At 62.5% G+C, this 20,213-nt stretch overlaps 2 protein-coding genes across 2 annotated transcripts in view; one reads left to right on the forward strand and one right to left on the reverse strand.

The window, feature by feature from the left end:
- Positions 1-1,726, reverse strand: part of LOC144249007 (steryl-sulfatase-like) — a 78,802-nt gene extending 77,076 nt beyond the window's left edge. Inside the window, 1 exon segment of the mRNA XM_077793675.1 lies at positions 1,632-1,726. The gene's annotated coding sequence lies outside the window, so the exon portion shown is untranslated.
- The window catches only part of Pudp (pseudouridine 5'-phosphatase), a 64,052-nt gene continuing 44,225 nt past the window's right edge, over positions 387-20,213 (forward strand). Inside the window, exon 1 of the mRNA XM_026411148.2 lies at positions 387-512. Coding sequence (XP_026266933.2) covers positions 437-512 — 76 coding nt within the window. The 5' untranslated portion in view covers positions 387-436. The remainder of the gene's footprint in view (positions 513-20,213) is intronic.

Below are 20,213 nucleotides of genomic sequence, written 5' to 3' on the forward strand. Positions count from 1 at the left end.
CGGCGGTGGCACTCGGAGCACCTCGGCCGGCCCCCTGCCCAATCCCCAGACCCCTGCTGCTCCCTCCTTCCTCCCTGACTCCCTTTCCAAGTTCCACCACGGACTCTCCCCCCTCTACGTAGGGACTCGACTCTGCGCGGCCTGAGGCTGCGGGGCTCAGCCAGTTTCTGGAAACGGGTGAACTCCTGACCCTCTCCCCGCGCCCCTTTTGTGCTTGGAGACCGCGGCCGCTGAAGCTGCAGAGGCCCGGGCACGCAGCGCGCGTGCGCGGAGCCGCGCGAGTCCGCCCGAGAACGCGCGTGCGCGGGGGGGGGGGGCGCCGGAGGCCCGCGGCCGGCGGGCGGCAGGCAGGCAGTGCGCATGCGCGGCGAGGCTGCGGCGCTTGCGCGGGGGCGCCGGGCGCGCGCCGCTCTTCCCCGCCCCCTCCCCGGCAGAGATGGCAGCGCCCGCGCCCGCGTCCCCGCCGCGGCCCGTCACCCACCTCATCTTTGACATGGACGGCCTGCTTCTGGGTGGGTAGCGTCCGGCGGGGGCCGCCGGCCGAGTCGGGGCGGGACGGGGAGTTTCAAGGCTGGGGACCCGCGCGGCGGCGGCGGCGTCCGGGCCGGGACCCTCGGGCTTCCGCGCGCTCCGCCCCGGGCCGTCCCCGAAGTCGGGCGGCGGCCGGAGCCCGCGGTCCCATGACCAGGCGTCTCCGCGGCCCCAGCGCCCGCTTCCGGCGGGGCCCGAGCACGTGGGGCGCCGTCCCGGGGGACCCCCGGCCGGTGTGCGGCTCCGCGGCCGCCTGGCCGTCCCGCCACCCGCCCGCGCCCAGCCCCAGCGTCCCCATCTGCAAAAGGGGCGCGGAGGGTCACCTTGATGGTCGCACCCCACGAGGTGTGGCCTCTCACCCCGGTGGCCTCGTCCCCCTGGGGACCTGGTCACCACCCGAGGCATTTTTGAACGTCCCAGCTGGAGCAGGGGGGTGGGGTTACCTGCACCTAGTGGACTCCAGCCCATTGCACAAGACAGCTCGGAAGCAAGCCATGACAAGGACTGCTCCATCCCCAGGTGTCCCCGGGTGGTGCAGAGGTGGGGAAGCCCTGCCCAGTGGCCTGGCTGCCCAGCCTCGCCAGCCAGCAGCGGGGGCATTGCCCGGGAAGTGCAGAGGCTGGTGCCCCAGCCCACACCTGCCCCAGCCATTGGAACCCAGGCGCCTGCAAGTGTGAGCAGAGCCGCTCTGCGCATCTGAGGCCCAGCAGATCCTGGGTGGTGTACCCTGGTCAGTGCAGGTCGTGGACAGTTGGCCAGCCTGGAGGAAGCCAGGGAGAGTTCAAAGACAACACCAGGTAGATAAGTGCAGACAGGAACTCGACCCCCAACCTCAGCAGAACCAACACAGGGAGCCAGGCTCAGTGTCCCCACGCTCACACGTCCACACCAGGCCTCCAGATGAGTCAACATCCCACACACTGCCCTTCCACGGCTGACCTCTCCTCTCCGTGTGCATAGCTGATGGCTGATCTCAGAACACGGCTGGGTAGGAGGAAGAATTTGCCTTTGACTAATTAAAAACAAAAACAAAGTCCCAGGCTCGCAGAGCTGTGAAGTCAGCTCTCTGTCCCTGTGATAAGGCAACCGAGAAAAACAACCTTCCAGGAGGAGAGAGGTGTGTTCTGGCTCACGGTTTCAGTCGGTGGTGGGCTGTCTCCCCCGGGCACCCCGGGGGCCTGTGGTGAGGAGGAACACCGTGGTGGAGCCGACCTGTTCACCTTGTGGCCACTGGAAAGCAGGCCGAGGAAGTGATGGGGAGAAAGATATAGTCCCCAAGGGCACACCCTGGAGGACCCACACCCTTCAGCCACGTCCCACCCCTTACAGTTTCCACCACCTCCCAAAAGTGCCATTAAATTACAAATCAGAGCCCTCAGGATCCCCTCACTTTCAAAAGCCCCGCCTCTGGACATTGGTGCCATTGGGGACCAACAGGGAACATTCCATCTCCAAATTTATAAGACACCTAAAAGTACTTGCCCAAGGTCTCCCAGCCAGCACAGAAGTTAGCAGAGAAAGATTCTGAGTTGATTCGCTTCTAAATCTGTGTGATAATTAGCTCATCTTCATGTTTGAATGTGACCTTTGTCTCTGTTCATACGGCTGAGTATTCAGTGGTAATGAGACTGATTTTTTTTTTTTAAAGACACACCAACGAGTCTCTTCATTTTATGGACACAGATGTAAATTGCTGAATTTCAAAAGGGTTGAAGAAATCCCCACGGAGGTTCCTAATTGGAACAAGCAGTGTCTTGTAGGTGCTCGATTTGAAACGACTCCATTCCAGAAAGCGTTTGGGATTCCTAAGTAGAGTTCCTAGATGTGAATTTTCTTCCTCAAGTGGTCAAGGAGTTTAATTGTCAGATACATTCCTCATCCCCCTAGTGAAGGGTCCAGGTGACCTGTTCTAAGAGGCTCGTGAATTTTAATGCAAACCGAGAGAGATCTCTCATTAAAGTTAGCTTGTCAAATTAGCTTGATGCCTGGTTTTGATCCTAGATTCACCTAGAGCCATAGGGATGTGACTTGGGTGGCATTGCTCGTGGGGGGATGGTTATGGAGTTATGGACCAGGGTCTCTTGACAGCTGAGCTGGATGTGTTCTCAGAGGCCGATCAGCACCGTTAGGAGGTCCTCTCTTTTGATCAGAGGGTTGCATTCCTGTTGTTTGGAAAGAGAGCCCTAACCCTGTGACCCTCTTATCTTCCCCAAGTCTCCTTTCCTCCGATTTCCCCAGGACCAAATTGCACCTCCTCTAATTCTGACTGCGGTGTACCTTGTTGGCATAACAATGTATCGCGGATTTCTAAGGGCTCCTTTCTGGGTGCGTCTGTTTGTCTTTGGGGTTTTGCATGCACTTCCCCAGGAAGCCAGCTTTGTCCCCTGTAGCCCCAATACTGCAGTTCACAGGGAAGTGAAATCCAAAACAGTTTCGAGGGGAATGCTGTGTTACTGGGAACTTGTGTGATGCAAGAATGAGGAAGTCAGCAGGACTTCAGCGCGATTCTCAAGGACGCCCGGCCCTTTGCAGTGAGTGGTATCCTGCTGTTGATTGTCCTTTTAACAGAAAGCACACTTCTGGATCCTTTTTTTTTTTTTTTTTTGGTGGTTGTTGACACAGGTAGCCATGAATTGGCTGTGACTCACATAATAGCCAGTGCCATCCATCCGAGAAAGAGAAGAGGGACAGGATTTTGAGGGAAGAGGCCAAGTGTCTGGGCCCCTCAGCAGCAGGGTAGGGAGGAGAACCAAAGATCCCGGTTCCTTCAGAGGTGGAGGGATCTTGCTTTGCAGAGTGGCTGGGTCTCAGCAATACAGTGAAGCCACCGTGTTTTCTGAGCAGCTTCAAACAGCAGAAGGATTTAGGCAGCTCTGATTTGGATGATGTGTTTGTCCAACTCAATGTTCCCCCAAATATTGTTCACACATAGTATAAGAAACTTGGAGTTTTGTTGCACGTCTTTTTAATACTGAGTCCTCAAAATCTGTGTATTTTACACTCAACACATCTCAGAGTGATGTGGGTTTTTTTTTTTTCTCTTTTTTGGGGGGAGGGTACTGCAGATTGACTTCAGGATTGCTCGACCCCTGAGCCCCAGCCCCAGCCCCGTTTTGTATTTTATTTAGAGACAGGGTGTCACTGAGTTGCTTAGCGCTTCGCTTTGGCTGAGGCTGGCTTTGAACTCGCCATCCTCCTGCCTCAGCCTCCCGAGCTGCTGGGGAGCTAGCCTCCTTTCGAGGGCTCACTGGCCACTTACTGGCTGGAGAGCACAGACCCAGATATGGGACAGCAGCCCCTCTGGGGGAAGGCGGAGGTGGGAAGGCCAGGCGGAGGTGGATGTAAAAAGGCACACAAAGAGCCATTTTGGTGAACACAAATGTGAAGGGTGTTTTTAGGAGTCTCCTGCAGTAGTTATGTAAACCTCCTAGAGAGTCATCAAGGAAATGAACGTGGTTTTGAGTTCTTGAAGAATGGGCAGGAAGGCCTGGGCGTAGCTCAGTGGTAGAACATCGGCCCCGTACAAGGTGCTGAGCTTCATCCCAGCATCACACTGTGTGTGTGTGTGTGTGTGTGTGTGTGTGTGTGTGCGTGTGCACGTGCGTGTAGCTCCAGAAAACACCAAGATGGTGAATCCGGGAGGGGAAGTAAAAATATTTGTGTTCTGGTTCTGGTGTTCACACCCGCAGATGTACCAGATGGCAGGGTTTGATGGGTGACAGGAGGATTTGTGGTTGACCTTGGTGTGCTGGGGCAAGGCCTGTGCTCTGCCCCTCGCCCTCCCACAGCTTCCTCTTTCTAGGGAATGGCCCCGCTTCTGATGGGTCCCGGGGACACCCTCAGGTCCTGGAGGCAGGGTCCCTGGAGTGCTCCGGGAGCCGTGTGCCCAGGCAGTCAGGGGTGTGCTGAGCGTGGGCAGTGGGTCCAGCACCCACGACAGGAGTTAGCGGGCTCAGGGGCCCGTGTCCTGTTAACTTGGCCCAGACTCCTGCCCAACCCCCAGACAGACGTCCCCAGACCTGAAGACAGAAATAGAGTCCCCTTATGCACCCTTAGCTTGTCCTGCACGTGCCCTGGGTCACATTTTGGAAGAATGTGCCCTGTTTTCCTTGAACACGGGTCGCTCTGAGGCTTGACAGGGGAGATCGGGAGCTCTGGGTGTCAGAGGGCCCCTGTCCCTCTGTCATGCAGTCATCCAGTCCCCGGGGTGTCTACGCCTTGGGCCCATTTCTCCGGGCGCGCAGGCCTGTGTGTGTGGTTCTCGTCTGACTTGGAAACCTGCCGAGCTGCTGGCGGGAGGGAAGCAGTGACCTCCTGGGCCTGCAGCCCCTGCGCCCGCCGTGCTGGGGGGTGGCTTTGGAATCAGGGCGACCGTGTGCTTGGCCTGCTCTGGGTGTGCCCTGGTTTCCCGAGAGCTCAGTGGCCCTGGGTTTACTTCACCTTGGAGGCGAAACGTGGGGCCACACGGAGGCCTTGGACGGAGGCCAGCTGCCTGCAAGGGGCCTCCTCATCAGGGTGTCCTGGGTGACCAGGGTCTGGTTTCTGCAGAGCTCTGTGCCTCTTGAGGCTGCTCAGCGCCTTGGAGGCGGGGCCTGCTGCTTGGCGAGGCCCATGAGCACCTGAGGCCTCAGCCCGGGGCGTCCTGTCTCCTCGCAGACCTGGACCGGGCAGCCCAGTCTGTCACTGGGTCCGTGTTGAGTGTCCAGCCCAGCTGCCCTTGTCTGAGTGACGGAGACGGTCGCGGTTTCAGTTGCCGGTGCTGCAGGGCGATGGGCCTCATGTCCAGCTGGCGGTGAGCAGCGTCTTGCCGCGCTCCAGGTGGGAGGGGGCTTCCTTACCACGCCCCTCCCTTCCTCCTCCTCCGAGGGGTGGGATCCAGGCAGAGTCCTGGCACCCTGCTCATGGCCTTTATGTTTGTGTTTGGGGACAGGTGTCACTTTGCCTTTCTCCTGGAGAAGCTGCGTGTTGGGGACTGTCGGTTCCTTGTACCTCTCTGAGCATCTGCTCTGGCCCTGATTCGTTCCTTTCAGCTTCTGTACTCTGAGTCCCAGTTCCCCTCTGTCGTTAGTCAGGGGAGATCCGTGGCCATCGAGCCGGCCCCTGAGAGACGTCTGCTGAGGGCAGTCCTTTCTAGGTTCCCAGGTGACCTCTCTTCACCCGTGGCCCGGATCACTGCTGCCTTGGAACTGCAGTGTTGGAACCTGTCCCCGGTGCAGCACCATGAAAGGGGTGGGGGCTAGGCCACAGGGCTGCAGCCTCTGCAGTGGGCCTCTTGGCCTCTTGGAGAGGCCCTGGAGCTGGTTGGCCCCAGCTGCCCCCCCTGGGAGCACCCAGCAAGGAGGTGCCGTCCGCAAAGCAGAGAGCAGGCCTCTGCAGCCGCCACCTGGGCTGGGACCCCATCTCCAGAACCAGGGCCACTCCCTGTTCCCCTCCAAGCCCGACCCGGCGCTAGGCACTCTGCTGCAGCTGCTGGGACAGCAACCTGGCGTCCGGCCAGAGGGAGGCACAGTTTAAGGGGCGTCTCCCACGTCAGGTGCCGGCGATCAGCAGTGCCTGACACGTGGCTCCTGTCCCTCACGAGCTTCGTCCCTGGGTCCCAGGGCGGGGGCAGGGATTGGGGTCTTGTGGTTTAAAATTGCCACCTTGGTTCCTGCCAAGAATCTTCCTGGACAGCGTTAGGGTGTGGGTGTGAGGTGTCCCCCAGGAGCTCATGTTCGAGAGCCTTCACCCACCTGGGAGTCAGTCCCTCCCTGGGGATTAGCTGGGTGTAACTGGCGGCAGGTGGGACATGGCCACAGGAGGCGGGCACTGGGGGTGGGGCTTTGGGGCATATATTTTGTGACTGGCAGCAGAGCCTCCCTGCTCCCTGACCCTCCTGTGAGCTGCTTCCCTCGGCCACCTCTTCTGCCGTGGGTCCTGCCTCTCCTGGGGCCCCGAGGAGTGGAGCCCCTGAACCCGTGAGCGCCCGCATCCCCCTCTCTTCCCTACAGTTGTTCTGGTCGGTCTCTCAGTCACAGCAGTGACGTCGCTGACTGAGACAGACGGTCCCTGTCCTCTGCCCTGCGTGTCCGCCACAGAGCACCCCCAGGGCAGCGGGGCCTCCCCTGGGCTCCTCAGGGGTGCTGCAGCCAGGTTGGGGCGCGGGTCACCACCTTCCCGGACGCCTCGGCCTCCCGTCCCGTGTTCCTTCCCTGGGATGTCGACCGTCCGTTACCAGGTGGCTGGCGTTGCTGTCCTCGCCGAGGTGGGCCCTCGCACCCCTAGACTCTGCCCCTAGTTCTGGGAGCTGCACTGAGGGACGTGCAGTCAGTGATCTGTTTAAAATCTGCTGCTGCAGGGGACAGCCATCCAGGTAGGTAAGACGGCAGACCAAGTTCGCCTGACCCCCACCGTGGCTGTGGGTTCCCTGACACCCCCACTCTCCCCAGGGCTGCCTGGTTCCTGTGACCCCCCCCCCCTTGGCTGCCAGGTTCACATGACCCCCCCCCCCCAGCACTGCCGGGTTCTCGTGACATGCCCCCCCAGCACTGCCAGGTTCGAGTGAACCCCCCTCCAGCACTGCCAGGTTCACGTGACCCCCCCCCCAGCACTGCCAGGTTCACGTGACCCCCCCCCCAGCACTGCCAGGTTCACGTGACCCCCCCCCCCCCAGCGCTGCGGGTGCGCCCATACAGCGAGAGCAGATTGGCGCAGGTGATGGCCCTCAGCTCTCTGGGGCCTGGAGGCCAATGTGAGCAGCAGCCTCCCTCCAGGCACCCACCCACCTGCGCAGGCAGAAGGTGTTCTCGATGAGAACCCCCGCCCACCTGCCCTGCAGACTGGCGCTGCCCAGCTGGCGGGTGCCAGGTGGGAATGCCCTGGTCTGCGCGGCCCCCGGCAGAGCCCCGCTGGCAGATGGGCCCTGTGGACGGCCCTCCCTGAGGAGCTGGGCTTCCGAGCCGCTCCCTGGGTGCTCTGCCACACTTGCCCACCGAGCTGCCCCGTGCCCCCATTCAGCCACCCGTGCCAGTTCAGGGGGGCCTCGGAGTGGGTCTGCTGGGGTGCCCAGACCCCATTAGGACCAGAGCCTCGGTGACATGGCGGTGGCTGTGGGAGACGGGACAGAGCAGTGTCTGGAGCTGTGTGGGCGCAGGGCTGTGCCGGGGAGGGTGTGGGAGCAGAGGGAAGGGACCTTGCAGCCGCTGGAGGAGGAAGGGCTGAGCAGGAAGCTCCGTGTGAGGCCCAGAGGGAGCAGGGGAGGGAGGGAGGGTCACCTAGCGCGGCCTCTGTAGGACCCTTTGCCATGAGACCCCGGACGCCTGTGGCCCTGGCCTTGTCCTTGGAAAGCGTAGGTTCCGAGCAGCCATCCCGGGCCGGTACTTGGTGTCTTGTGGAAGGGCGGCTTGGCGGTCCCCCTGAGGTGCGCGTTTGGCCCCGAGGCTGGCGTTCAGCACGGCGGCCGCGGCCCGCTGACAGCACTAAGGAGGGATGAGCACTTGTAGACCTGTCGCCCAGTGGAAGGAAACAGGACCCAGAAGAGAAGCGCTGGGGCCCGTCCAGGGCCAGCAGCCACAGATGAGCGCAGCTCACCCTGGGGAACGTCCATAGTCCCCCTGGCAGAGTGCAAGAGGAGAGACAGTGACAGGATGGATTCTGTCTTCCATAGAACATACTAGAACGAGTTTGTGTGATACAGTGCGCACAGACTAACAGTCTACGTTGGGGAAAGAGGTCTGCGTGCCGTGATGGTTGGCCGACGGAGGCTCCCTTTAGGAAGGTGCTAACGTAGCACGGGGAGAGTGGTGCAGCTGGGCGGTCCCCACTTGAAGTCCCCACCTTAAGCGCTGGGCACAGCCGTCACCCTGGGAAGCTGAGAACCCCGGGTTGAAGGCAGGAGGGGCTGCGGCCAGGAGGGTGAGCAGTGGGCTGCTCTGGGGCCAGAGGGGCCCCCGGGTCTGGGTTGGCTCTTGGCCTGCGTTGTTTAGGGTGTCCAGTGTCGGGGGGACAGGAGACGGCTCCCCTTGTTCACAGCAGTGCCCAGTGCCGTGGTCTGGGTAGCGCTGCTCAAAGGCCCCGTGTTCAAGGTCCCCAGCTTGGCACCTCGGAGGCCGCGGAGCCTTTAAGACGTGGGACTTTCTGGGAGGTCCCCAGCTTTGCCCTTCAAGGGGACGGTGGGACCATGGTTCATCCTGCTCTCGGCTCCCTGGCCCTGAGGGGAGCACCCTCGGCCCACGCCACGTGCTGCTGCACCGCGAGCCCAGACGCCGCGAGCCCATGGGTCCTGCACGGAAACCTCCAAACTGTGAGTGGAACAATCCTCTTCTCTTTAGGAGTCAATTCTCTCAGGTGTGTGTGACAGTGACCACAGCTGACCAAGATGAAGACTCTAAAGGGGCCTCACTTCCCTCCCGGGGTCTGGAAAGGACCAGGTGGTGACGAGTGTGCAGCTGTGACCTGCACCCCCCAGGTCGGGTTGAGAAAGGGCTGCGGCCAGGCTCTGCTGCTGGGCTCTGTGTGGGGCGTCCTGTCCTTCAGGAGCACCCCCTGGACTAGAGGAGACAGCGCCGTGCTGGAGGGCGCTGCCGGGGCGGAGCAGACACGCGCGTCTCCTGGGCCTGCGCTCCTGCCTGTCCTGGAGAACCCCTTCACACAGGCCAAACAGCTTGGGCACAGAGCAGTACAACAGAGGCCAGGTGGGGGCTCACCAGTGGGCTCCTCCTCGGACTCGGGCACCTTTAGGAGGCCCACCTTCTGGAAGGAGTGGAGAGGGCATCTCCAGAGCCTGCTCCTTCTGGAGGACTGAGGTGGTGGCAGCCCCTCCGTCCTTGCTGCGCAGGGACCGTCTGGAGAGAGCCCCGCTCCCCTGTCCTCCAGCTCACTGCCCGCCACGGCGCCGCCCCCGGGTTTGCAGATGGTCGTCTGTGGCCTTTGTTCTTGGGGGGTCTTCAAGGTCTGTGTTCCGTCCCAAGGTCGCAGTTCAACAGGGGAGGCAGCTTCCCGGTAGTAGTCTTCAGGAGGTGGCCCTGCTCGGGGGACCTGGCAGGACACAGCCCAGTGGCCTCTGGGTGGGCTGCAGGGCTGTGCTGAGGGCCTCCCTGGCCCCAGGGCTGCGCAAACCAGGGTGGACCTTGTCGCCCAGCAAAGTAAAGACGACTTCCCCAAGTGGTGCCCAGGTCTCGTGACGTCTCGGGGACCAGCTTTCCCTGCACCAGGCCCTGGAGGGCTCGGCCTCTTGCCCGGTTCACCCAGTGTCAATAGCATGGACACTTAGCTCTTCCTTAAAAAATAAAGATAAAAAAAGTTCCACGTGGCCACGGAGGAAGCGTTTGGTGCACAGGTTGCTGGGCCCAGAGCTGCGGGCTTGGTCCCCAGCCTGTGGGGCCCGAGGGAGGTCTTGGGCTACAGGGTCCTGCCTTGGGGGTTGGGAACCCAGCTGCCGGCCCCTTCAGCCTCCTGCCGGGCGGTGAGCACCACTCTGCTCTGCCCCGTCCCCGGCCGTGGCCTGCTCCCACCCCCATCAGAGACCCACCGAGCGTGGGCTGGCACCTCCAAAGCTGAGCCCAGGTAAGACTTTGCTCTCCTGGTGGGATTGTCCCGTGTGCTTATTGTGGTGACAGAGCTAACGCAGAGGTGCCCCTTATGTTTTGGCCACAGATGATCATAGGCTTCATTACATTTCCTGTTTTGGTGCAGCCCTGAGGGTCATTCCCTCTGTTCCTCTTGCTCTTGTCTGTCTGACACGTTGCATGTTTCACCAAAGGGATGCTGTGCGTTGTGTGCGCGTGTGCTTTTTGCCTGAGCACCGCACAGAATGCATCACGTGGACGTCTAGCTCAGTGACTCCCTTTCCTGACCCCGTGTTGTGTGGGGACGTTTCGATGGCTGCACACCAGCTCTAAGGTCTTATGTTGAGGTGACGAGCTTTTGGATGTGGGGTTGTCATCGAGGTTGGCATTAGGAATTGAGACTTGTCCTCTCGACCAACAAACCCGGTGGGCAGCCAGCGCAGTGGGGGAAGGGCCCGTGAACCCGGCTCCCGCACCCGTCCCCGGTGCCTCCCTGGGCTGTCCCGGGCAGCCTGGGCGCTGTGCTCCGCCTGGACATGGTGCGTCCTGTCCTCAGCCGCCCTCACGGCTGTCGGTGCCCATGCCGACCCCCTCGGAGGGTTCCAAGCTGACCCTGCTGGTTGCTGGTGGTTTGATCTCCTGGTGATGTTCAGAGAGGCACCACCCACGGCCCAAGTCCCCAACAGCTCTCGGGAGACATCAGCCCAGTTCCTCAGCCTGGCCCCATGCTGACTTGGTGAAGTCCCCATCCTGAGTGTCCCCGAGCCCTTGTGCATTCTCCACGTTGTCCTGTGTGTGGCACATCCCAGGCAATGGGTGTCATCTCCCGGGGGTGGGGGCTTTTAGAAGAGGAACCGGGTGGAAGCCCATGTTGAGTGTCCCAGGCAGGACCCAACCGCCTGTGTGACGGGATTTTGCAAAGAGACGTGAGACCTCGGTCACGGGATGCGTGTGTCTTACCAGATGGAGGAAGTGACCTCCTCACTGGGTGCAGGCTGCTACCTGGGAAGTAGCTGACGGGGGCGTCCTCGCGTCACCCCGGCTCTGGCGCTGAGCCACGCCTGCACGCACCTGGCCTGTGTTTGGCCCACAAAGGTGTCTCCCAGCTGGGCTGCCGCGAGGTGGGCGTCCCTGCCAGGGCGTCTGAAACTGCTTATCTCCCTCCCGCCTCCACTCCCAGCCTGCTCCCTGGGTGGGCTCTTCCTGCTCCTTCCCCCTCTTGGATGGCCTGGCCTGCTGTGCTGCGCGGTGGCCTCTCCAGCCCTGCGGCTTCTCCGTCTCTGGGAGTCTCCCATCTGCTTTCCGTGCCCCCGCAGCGCAGTCACCCCAGGACCTGCCCGTTTCAGTGTTTCCAACCCCTCTGCTGTCCTTCCAGGTGCCCGTCACGTCTGGGGCTCTCGGGCCCCTCTGGGTGATGGCCGCTTTGCACCCGTGGTTCTGTGTGTGCGTTTCTTGCAGGGGGCAGGGTGGCAGCTGCGGTTGGTGTTCACAGGTGACCCTGCGAGTCCTGGGGCGGGTCAGGTACAGGGTGGGATTACCGAGCGTGGTCTGCTGGTGTGCGTCTCTGCGTCTCTGCCCGTGGCCTTGCCTGCTCTGCTCTGTGGTCTGATGCCGACAGGCGAGCTGTCCGGCTGCGGCCCAGAACCTCTGCCCTCTGCGGCCCAGAATCTGTGCCCTCTGCGGCTGTGCCCTGTCTCCCCACCTCCTGTTGGGCCACCTGTGCTGCCCTGTGGTAGGAACGTTGAGAGCCACCCCTGGGTCCTCTGAGCAGTGCAGGTGGTCAGTCCCCAGGCGGGCAAACGGAGGGCCTGCATCCCGAGGCCAGTGGCCGTGTGCTGGGTGGAAGGCGGCTGTGTGCCGGGTGGAAGGCGGCTGTGTGCTGGGTGGAAGGCGGCTGTGTGCCAGGTGGAAGGCTCGGGCAGGCCGAGTCCTGGGAACTGGGGAAGCATGGTGGCAGGCACGCCCTCCCCCAGGGCTGGGAAGGCACCTGGGGGCCAGGGCCTCCGCAGCTTCCCTTGCCCCCAGTTGGCCGTGTCCCTGCCTTGTGGGGACTCATCACTCACACTGCAGGGAGCCTGTAGGGGGTGGACACCTTCCATCCTGAGAGGTCGCCATCAGGCGTCTGGCAGAGGTGACTCAGTTTCCTTGGGTGGCCTCCGGGAGATGCGTCCTGAGCTCCAGGCAGAGCTGTGGGTGGGGAGGAGGAAGGGCCCGGGGTGCTCGGGGACCGGACACTCCTGTGCATAGGTGGGCGCAGGCGGCAGGGTGCGTGCTGCGGGAGGTCGCTGCCAAGGCAGCAGCAGCGGAGCTGGGAAGGCCAGCAGGGACAGCTGTGGACTCTGGTCCTGTCTTGGGGCCTCCTGCGGCCTTGCTAGCCGGGGCCGAGTGGAAGGGTTTTCCCACAGTGCACAGTGGTGGCGGTTGGTGCCTGGGCACGGGAGGCTGGCTGGTGGCCGCCCCCTGTCCAGGTGACGGAGGTCTGCAGGCGTTTCCTGGGGCTGCCCTGATGCTGAGCCACCCACCCACCCGGGGGCTTACAGCTGCAGATGCTGTCCTCTGACAGTCTGCAGGCCGGGCCCCCAACCCAGGGCGCCAGCAGGGCTGAGTCCCCTCCAGGGCCCCCTCCTCTGCCGCCTGCTTCCCGAGGTCTCGTCCCCTCCCTCCTAAGGACAGCTGACGGTGGCCTCGGGCCTCACTCGGGGACGCAGGGGCTCCCTGGGGGGATCCTCATCAGTCTGCGGACACCCGTTTTCCAGGTCAGGTCCTGGGCACTGGGGTGGACAGCTGTCTGGGGAGCAGTCTTGGCCCACGTGGGGGGCCTGTAGGTTGGAGTGGGCGGGACAGGGAAGGCCTGCTCACGGGGCTGCTGCGCTGACCCTCGGTGTAGAGGGACAGGGGACGGTCCTCAGCACGTGGCGAGGATTCCCGACAGCCTAGGGGAGAGCGCAGCCGGAGCAGGGCAAGGGAGGCAGGAAGTGGCCACAGGAGAGGGAGGCCTGGGCTCCGGGCAGGTTGAGTGCCCGCGACCCGAGGTCCAGTGTCTTAGGTCAGCTCCGGGGTGGAAACCTCACGAGCTTCACTTTGAAGGACACACCCCGGGTCTGGCCTCCCACGGAGAGCTGGTACAGGGCGCGGGGCTGGCGGCTGGCCCTGCAGCAGCCCCCGAGGCCCCCAGCTCCAGGGCACCTTCCTGGCCCCCAGATGGCCGGGTGCTGCCGGGAAGGGTCCAGCAGGCTGGCTGTGTGACAGGGCCCTCAGTGGTGGGTGGTGGCCGCTGTGCTCCTGCCCCTGCTCCTCTGTCACTCTTCCTCCCCTTGCTGCAGCTCCCCCTCCCGTCAGTCACCACGCCCCTCCCCCTCCCTCTCCCCCTCCCCTCCCCCCTCCCCTCCCCCTCCCCTCTCCCCTCCCCCTCCCCTCTCCCCCTCCCCTCCCCCCTCCCCCCTCCCCCTTTCCCCCCCATGGACCTGGAGGACAGACCTGCAGAGCCGGGAGGAAGGTGCACTGCCCTGATGCAGGGCCGCTGGCCCTTCCCCCTGTGCCCACCCTGCATGGGAGGCCCCTCTGGTCACACTGGCCCTGAGGGACTTCACAGTGGCCTGGGCTTCCACCCCCTTCCGTCTGCTCCTGTGCTGGTGTGGCCGTGAACTTGGTCTCCAGGCACACTGCACTCTCCAGACGCGGGGGAAGGCAGTGCCGGGCGCTGGATGGAGTGCGGGGAGCCTGGACGGCGGCCCCCCGGGGGCTCTGCTGGGTTTGTGCCCAGATTGGCTCCACTTCCAGCTGATGCCGGTCACACCCAGGGGCACGAGGCCCCTCCCGAGAGGATGGTTTCCAGGGGTGGCCCAGGTTCGGGGGCTCCTTTCCCTTCCGCAGGTCGCCGCGCCCAGCCGCACAGGGTGCTGTAAGAGCAGGGTGCCCAGTGAGCGGGGAGCAGGGTGTGCTCCAAGGACAGGTCCAGCGCTGCGGTGCGCCCAGAGGGCGGTGCTGAGGTCCCGTCTCTGCCTGCGGTTCTTCCGGAACACGGGTGGGCGGGCAGCGTGCTGGCACTAGTGTCAAGGCACAGAGCGGTGCTTCCCTCTGCCGGGGCCCGAGCAGAGCTCCCACAGACCCCGGCTCCTGCAGGGCTCCCATAGACCCCGGGTCCTGCAGGGCTTTGGTCCAGAGTGTTCTGAAGGCTCTTGGAGCACCTGGTGTGGGGGTGTCCTTACTGACGAAGCTCCAGGGCACAGACGCTGTGTGTCGCGTGAGTGGACACACGTGGGACCCTCCTCCTTCCCACTTCCCCTCCGCATAGCGCAGGCCATGCAAGAACACAGACCAGGAAGAGGGAAGGTGGCCCTGAGTGGCCTGTGATCTTGGGGTGTCATTACGAGTGGTTAATGACGTGCTGGGGCGTCGCTAATTATATTCGGGCACCTGCTTCCCGTGTCCGCTCTCTAATTATGCCCCAGCCACGGCTGGCAGAACTGCCCGAGGCCAGGGCCCTCTGTCCTCCTCCCCCGGGAGGTCTGGGTTGTGACTTGTGTGACTGTCACCCCGTCGGGGCGCACGGGCACTGGCACTTGGGTCCCAGCACTTAATGAGCAACTGCGACCACCCCGTGGTCCTGGCGTGCACTCGTGGGCGTGGCCACCTGAACATGGACGGGGATGTGAGGTCTGCGTGGTGCGTGGGGTGACCGTCTCGGGCCTGCCTGAAGTTGGTGCCCAGCACCCCTACCAGAGCGCAAACGGAGGGCCCCCAACAACTCTTTGGGTCAAGTGCTGGGACGGCTCGATGCCTGTGGCCGGCAGGGAGGCCGCACGTAGAGGTCAGTGCCCCCCACCCCGCCCTGTTCAGAGACCCCCTGCCTCTGCACGGCTGTCCCTGGGCGGCCACCTTTCAGGTCTCCAGGGAGCGTCCCTCCGGTGCCAGCTCTGAAGGGCAGGAGCACAGCTGCTCTCGCATGGCTTCTGTCCCAGTGGCCCTTGGGACGCAGCTGTCCCTCACTCTGTCCCTTTAGAAAGCCCCCACATCGAGGGGGAGGAGTTACGGGCGGCTAGTGGTCCCTGCTGGGACGTCCTGTGTCCTCAGTTTGGGCCCCTGCACTTGGACTTTGGAAATGCATCAGCACCCAAGCGGCCCCTCGGCCCCTTTGCCCTTCCTCCGACTTTCCGTTCTGCTTGTGGTCTGTGTCAATCGAGGACGTGTGCAGGTCGCCGCGGAGAGGTCTTGCCGTGTTGGACCTGTCGGCCCCTGTGTTATAAACCCGGCCCTCGGCACCAGGGCGCCACGTTCATAGACACACGCAGCGTGTTTCCTAGCGGGGCAACACGGTGCTCCACGTTCTGTCACTGGCAAAACGCCCGCCACAGTCGGCCTGTGAGGAGAAGAGGCGACAGGTAGCGGCACCGCCTGTACTGCCAGCTGCAGGGTGCGGGTGTGAGCTGGCCAGGCAGGTGGGAGACCCGTCTCAGGATGGATAACGATGACAGGGGCCAGGGAGGTGGCTCAGAGCCCTCTGGGCTCCGTCCCAGGGGGCAGAAGAAAGGGGAGAGGGCTGCACCTTGGCTCACTTTGGGGGGTGGACGCTGCTGCCTGGGCCTGTGGAAGCACATCGGGCATCGCGGGGAACGTGTGGTGCGGCAGGCCATCCACCTCGGAACAACAGGGTCCCTGCTGCCCCAGGCCACACCCCCGCGGTCAGCCCGTCTCAGCGTGCGCTGCGCCCGGCGGCACCACCCAGAGTCACATCTGGAGGTCTAGGCCTCAGTACTTCAGAACTCTCTGTGTGTGGCCACGGGTCTTTGCAGAGGGGATGGGGCGCAGTGAGGTCTCAGGGAGCCCCTGACCCGGCAGGACTGAGGTCCTGGTAGAGGAGGACATGAGGACACAGACGCACACAGAGGCACAGCCCCAGGAGGACACTGGGAGAAGACGGGGTCTGCAAGCCCAGGGGAGAGGCCTCGGGAGGAGCGTGCCCTGCCCAGCCTGGACCTCGGGTTTAGCTTGCAGGACGGGGGAGACAGATTCCGTGGCCTCAGCCCAGCCTGGGGTGGCTTTCCATCCGTCTGTCCGTCTCCCTGCACTGCAGTGGGTCGCGCACCCGGGGCTTCAGGAGTCGCGTTCCGGGAAGGACGGCGCGTTCTGGGCAGCACCGGGCCGAGGTGTGGCTCGCCTCTCCAGGGAGCGGGCGGTGAGGCCGAGGGCGGATCCGTTCCGGCCCTGGCCTCTGGTGACGGCTCTCACAGGACCACAGCAGAGGGTGGAGGACAGAAGTGGAAGGTGGCAACAGGTGGCCCTGACAGGGGCCCTTAGGAAGGATGGCAGCATGGAGTGGCCTTTGAAGTTCACGCTTCACCGTGGGGTCAGCCGGAGGTTCCCTGCCTTCAGAGGCCTGAGGACCTGGGTTCAGCAGGAGCCCACCCAGGGCCTGCTGGGACTCTGGCTCGTAAGCAGAGTGTTTGGGCAAAGGGACGTCCCCACGGAGCCTGGGACCCTATGCTCATCCGCAGTGACTGAGAATCCAAGTCGTGCAGATCGGCTCAATGACGCACCCCGAGGCCACCCATCCACTGGTGACGGCAGGAATGGGCAAGGTGATGCATGCACAGTTATCTCGCAGCACTGACGGAGGCCAGCACAGGGTCCTCAGACTGGGCTCCCCCAGGACGCGGCCACACGGGTCTGTAGCCCCCGTGGTCCTTGTGTGTGAGGGAAGCACTAGGAAGACCCTGCTGTGGACAGTGACTGTGACGGTCTGAGGTCGTCCTGCAGAGGCCTGACTGGGGGGTGGAGGTCCCTAGGAAGACCCTGCTGTGGACAGTGACTGTGACTGTCTGAGGGTCCTACAGAGGCCTGACTGGGGGGTGGAGGTCCCTAGGAAGACCCTGCTGTGGACAGTGACTGTGACGGTCTGAGGTCGTCCTGCAGAGGCCTGACTGGGGGTGGAGGTCCCTAGGAAGACCCTGCTGTGGACAGTGACTGTGACTGTCTGAGGGTCCTACAGAGGCCTGACTGGGGGATGGAGGTCCCTAGGAAGACCCTGCTGTGGACAGTGACTGTGACGGTCTAAGGTCGTCCTGCAGAGGCCTGACTGGGGGGTGGAGGTCCCTAGGAAGACCCTGCTGTGGACAGTGACTGTGACGGTCTGAGGTCGTCCTGCAGAGGTCTGACTGGGGGGTGGAGGTCCCTGATGCTGATTTGTTTCTGTCACTCTCTAACAGGTGGCCTTGCAGGGGGACCTGAGGTGGCAGGCTCTGGAGGTCCCATGGCAGCCTCCAGGCGCCCATTCGGGCGCAGGTGACACCGCCTGCCCTGGAGGAGGCTCTGGGGACAATCCTGGCCTGGCCCTCAGGCCACCAGGTTTCTGGGCTCGCAGCTCCCACCTGTGAGCTCCTGGCCGTGGTAGGTTAATGCAGCGTCTGGCGCAGACTCCCCTCAGTTGTGACATGTCCTCGGGGCACCTTCTGATCTCCTGTGAGGTCAGAGCCAGGAGCGCTCAGGAGGGCCCTGTGCAGTCTGCACGTGTTCACAGGTTCCCCAGTGGCCTCCTGCCCCTCATTTCTAGTTGTGTTCCCTGGGGGGGAGGGCACTGGGGACATTCTTTGTGGGGCTCAGTTCTCCTGTGTTTGAGGCTCTGTGGTGGCCACTCCTGGAGCGTTTTCCAGACGCGCCTGGGAGTGAGTTCAGCGACCTCCCTGGTGTGGTTCTGCAGATGACGCTGAACGTCCTGATGGTCGGCCACCTCGTCTGTGCTAATCACGGATGACTTTAAGTGGGACACAACCCTTCTCTCCCAGGTCGCGTCGTCCTCAGATCCCCTTTGTGCTGGTGACAGGCAAATTATACCTTAACACTGTGGGTGCCCATCAGGAGCGATGTATAACCTGTCATTCCTGTCCTTTTATTTTAAATCAGCTACGAAGACTAACAAGACTTGTAACTGGGCTCAGAGGCACACACTTGAAATCCCAGCGACTCGGGGGGCGGAGTCGGGAGGGTCACAAGTTCAAGACCAGCCCCAGCAACTTAGAGACCCTGTCTCAAAATAAAAGGGCTGGGGAGGTAGCTCCGTGGTACAGCATGGCTGTGTGCAATCCCAGTACCACAGAAAGGAAAAAGATTTACAAAGAAAATGATCACATTACCCCTGATTATGAAAAATGCACTAACGTATCTGTGCAGATATGTTTGTGTGTAGGAGTGTCGCTGCTCTTGTCTCACTTTAAGCAGATTGGCCAGGTCAGGAAAACCTCCAGAGGTGTGTTTGTCTGATAACGAACCTCTCAAAAGTGTATGAAAGGGAGAGCATTTTCAGTGTCTTTCCACCCGGTGAGATGATGATTTCCAAAATAGTGAAGTGAAATCTGGTTTAAAGAATCTTTTCAGTTTTTGTTTGTTCATTTGTCTTTGGTCCTGGTGATGCCACTCGGGCCTTGGGCATGCCGACCTTGGTGGGCTCTACCACTGCGCCCCAAATCAGCCATAGATCTGAAAGCCCACTTTCAAGTCAGCACCTTTTTTTGTGTGCAAAACTCTGTTCAGACACTGGTTCAAGCCCTCAGCTACAGGAGTCCCCAGTGAGTCTGGCCTGGGAGGAAAGTCTTCTCCCAGAGAGTGGGGAGTGTGAGTGGTCGAGAGACTCTGTGCCCGAGCACGCCCTGGGTACATGGTCTTTTTGGTGGGGTATTGGAGACTGAGCCCAGAGTGCTTAACCACCGAGTCACATTCCCAGCCCCTTCCTTTTAAAAAAAAAAAATATATATATATATATTTAGTTGTCAGTGGACCTCTTTAATTCCTTTACTTCTACGTGGTGCTGAGAATTGGACTCGGACCCTCTCAGATGTAGGCAAGTGCTCTACCCCTGAGCCGCAACCCAGCCCCTTCCCAGCTCTTTTTATGTTTAGAGACGGGGTCTCCCTGAGCTGCTTAGCGCCTCCCTGTTGCTGAGGCTGGCTCGCGATCCTCCTGCCTCGGCCTCCCGAGCCTCTGGGATCAGTGTGCTCCGCTGTGGCCGGCACAGGGTCTTTTTGAATATCCTGCCCCTGAGTGCAGTCGCAGACGGGTCCACCCTGCAGAGAAGTCGCAGCAGGGGGCCCCTTGCCAAGGGAGCCCGAGTCCATAAAGAGGGCCCACTCTGTGCGTTTAGGGAGCACCTGCTGTCTCCCTAAGGGAAACCAAGGCTTTCTTGTCCCAGAACCTGCACCTTCTCAGAGTCTGCTGGAGAAGGCCTGGACCCAGAGAGGGACAGGAGGACACGCGGTCAGCTGTGTGCACGAGAGGTGGCCTGAGCAGCCCTTCTTTGCCCTGCGGTGCCCTGAGATGAGCAGGGAGCAACGGTGGCCTCGCGTCCTGACTGTGCGCCTGGCCATCTCTGGGTCCCGCCGTGCAGCCCACCGGAGGCCCACCAGCGCGCCTCTGAGCAGCCCCGGGACCCTCGCCGCGCCTGCCTCCCCGCCGGCCGCCTACCTGTGGGTGTCTTCCTGGAGCAGCCTCCCTCCTGTGCTCCTGTGCGCCGTCTGCACCCCGGGAGCCGGCACCTCGCTGGCCCTCCTCCTCACTCCCCCTGCCCCATAATTAGGCGGCACCAGCACCCCGCGGAGCCTGCTGTTGCCAGGCCGCGTGGGCGGGAGCTGGGCCTCCAGTCACCCTGGAGGTGCCTGGGGCCGCGCCACGGCTCTGCTCCCCTGTGCCTTGGGAAGGACAGGAATGGGGACGAGACCCCAGAAATCCCAGGCTCCACAGAGGTCCCGGAGGGATTGTGTGACCCGGTTCTCACTGGGTGGCGCCTGCTCCTGTTGGAGCCTGAGGATGTCCCAGTGGCGGGACCTTTAAGACGGGAGCCTCCTGCGAGGGAAGTAGGTCGCTGGGAGCGTGTCCTCCACATTGATGCCGTCCGTCTCCGTGGCTCAGAAGCTCCTGCGTGAGCTTGCAGGAGACTGGTCCCCCGAATCCCTGTCGCACTCCCCACCTTTGGGGAGTCATCCCCACGGGCCTCCTGGGCTGAGCTGCGGTGGGCACCGCGCTCCTGAACCTCCAGAATGGGAGCTCGGCAACCCTCTGGTTTCCTACGGCACCCCGCCTCAGGGATTTTGTTCCGGCAGCGTGTCCTCTGTTCCCATTGCGTGTGTGTTTGGGGACCGCCATCGGCAG

The sequence above is a fragment of the Urocitellus parryii genome, chromosome X (genome assembly GCF_045843805.1).
Source record: "Urocitellus parryii isolate mUroPar1 chromosome X, mUroPar1.hap1, whole genome shotgun sequence".
NCBI classification, from domain to species: Eukaryota; Metazoa; Chordata; class Mammalia; order Rodentia; family Sciuridae; genus Urocitellus; species Urocitellus parryii.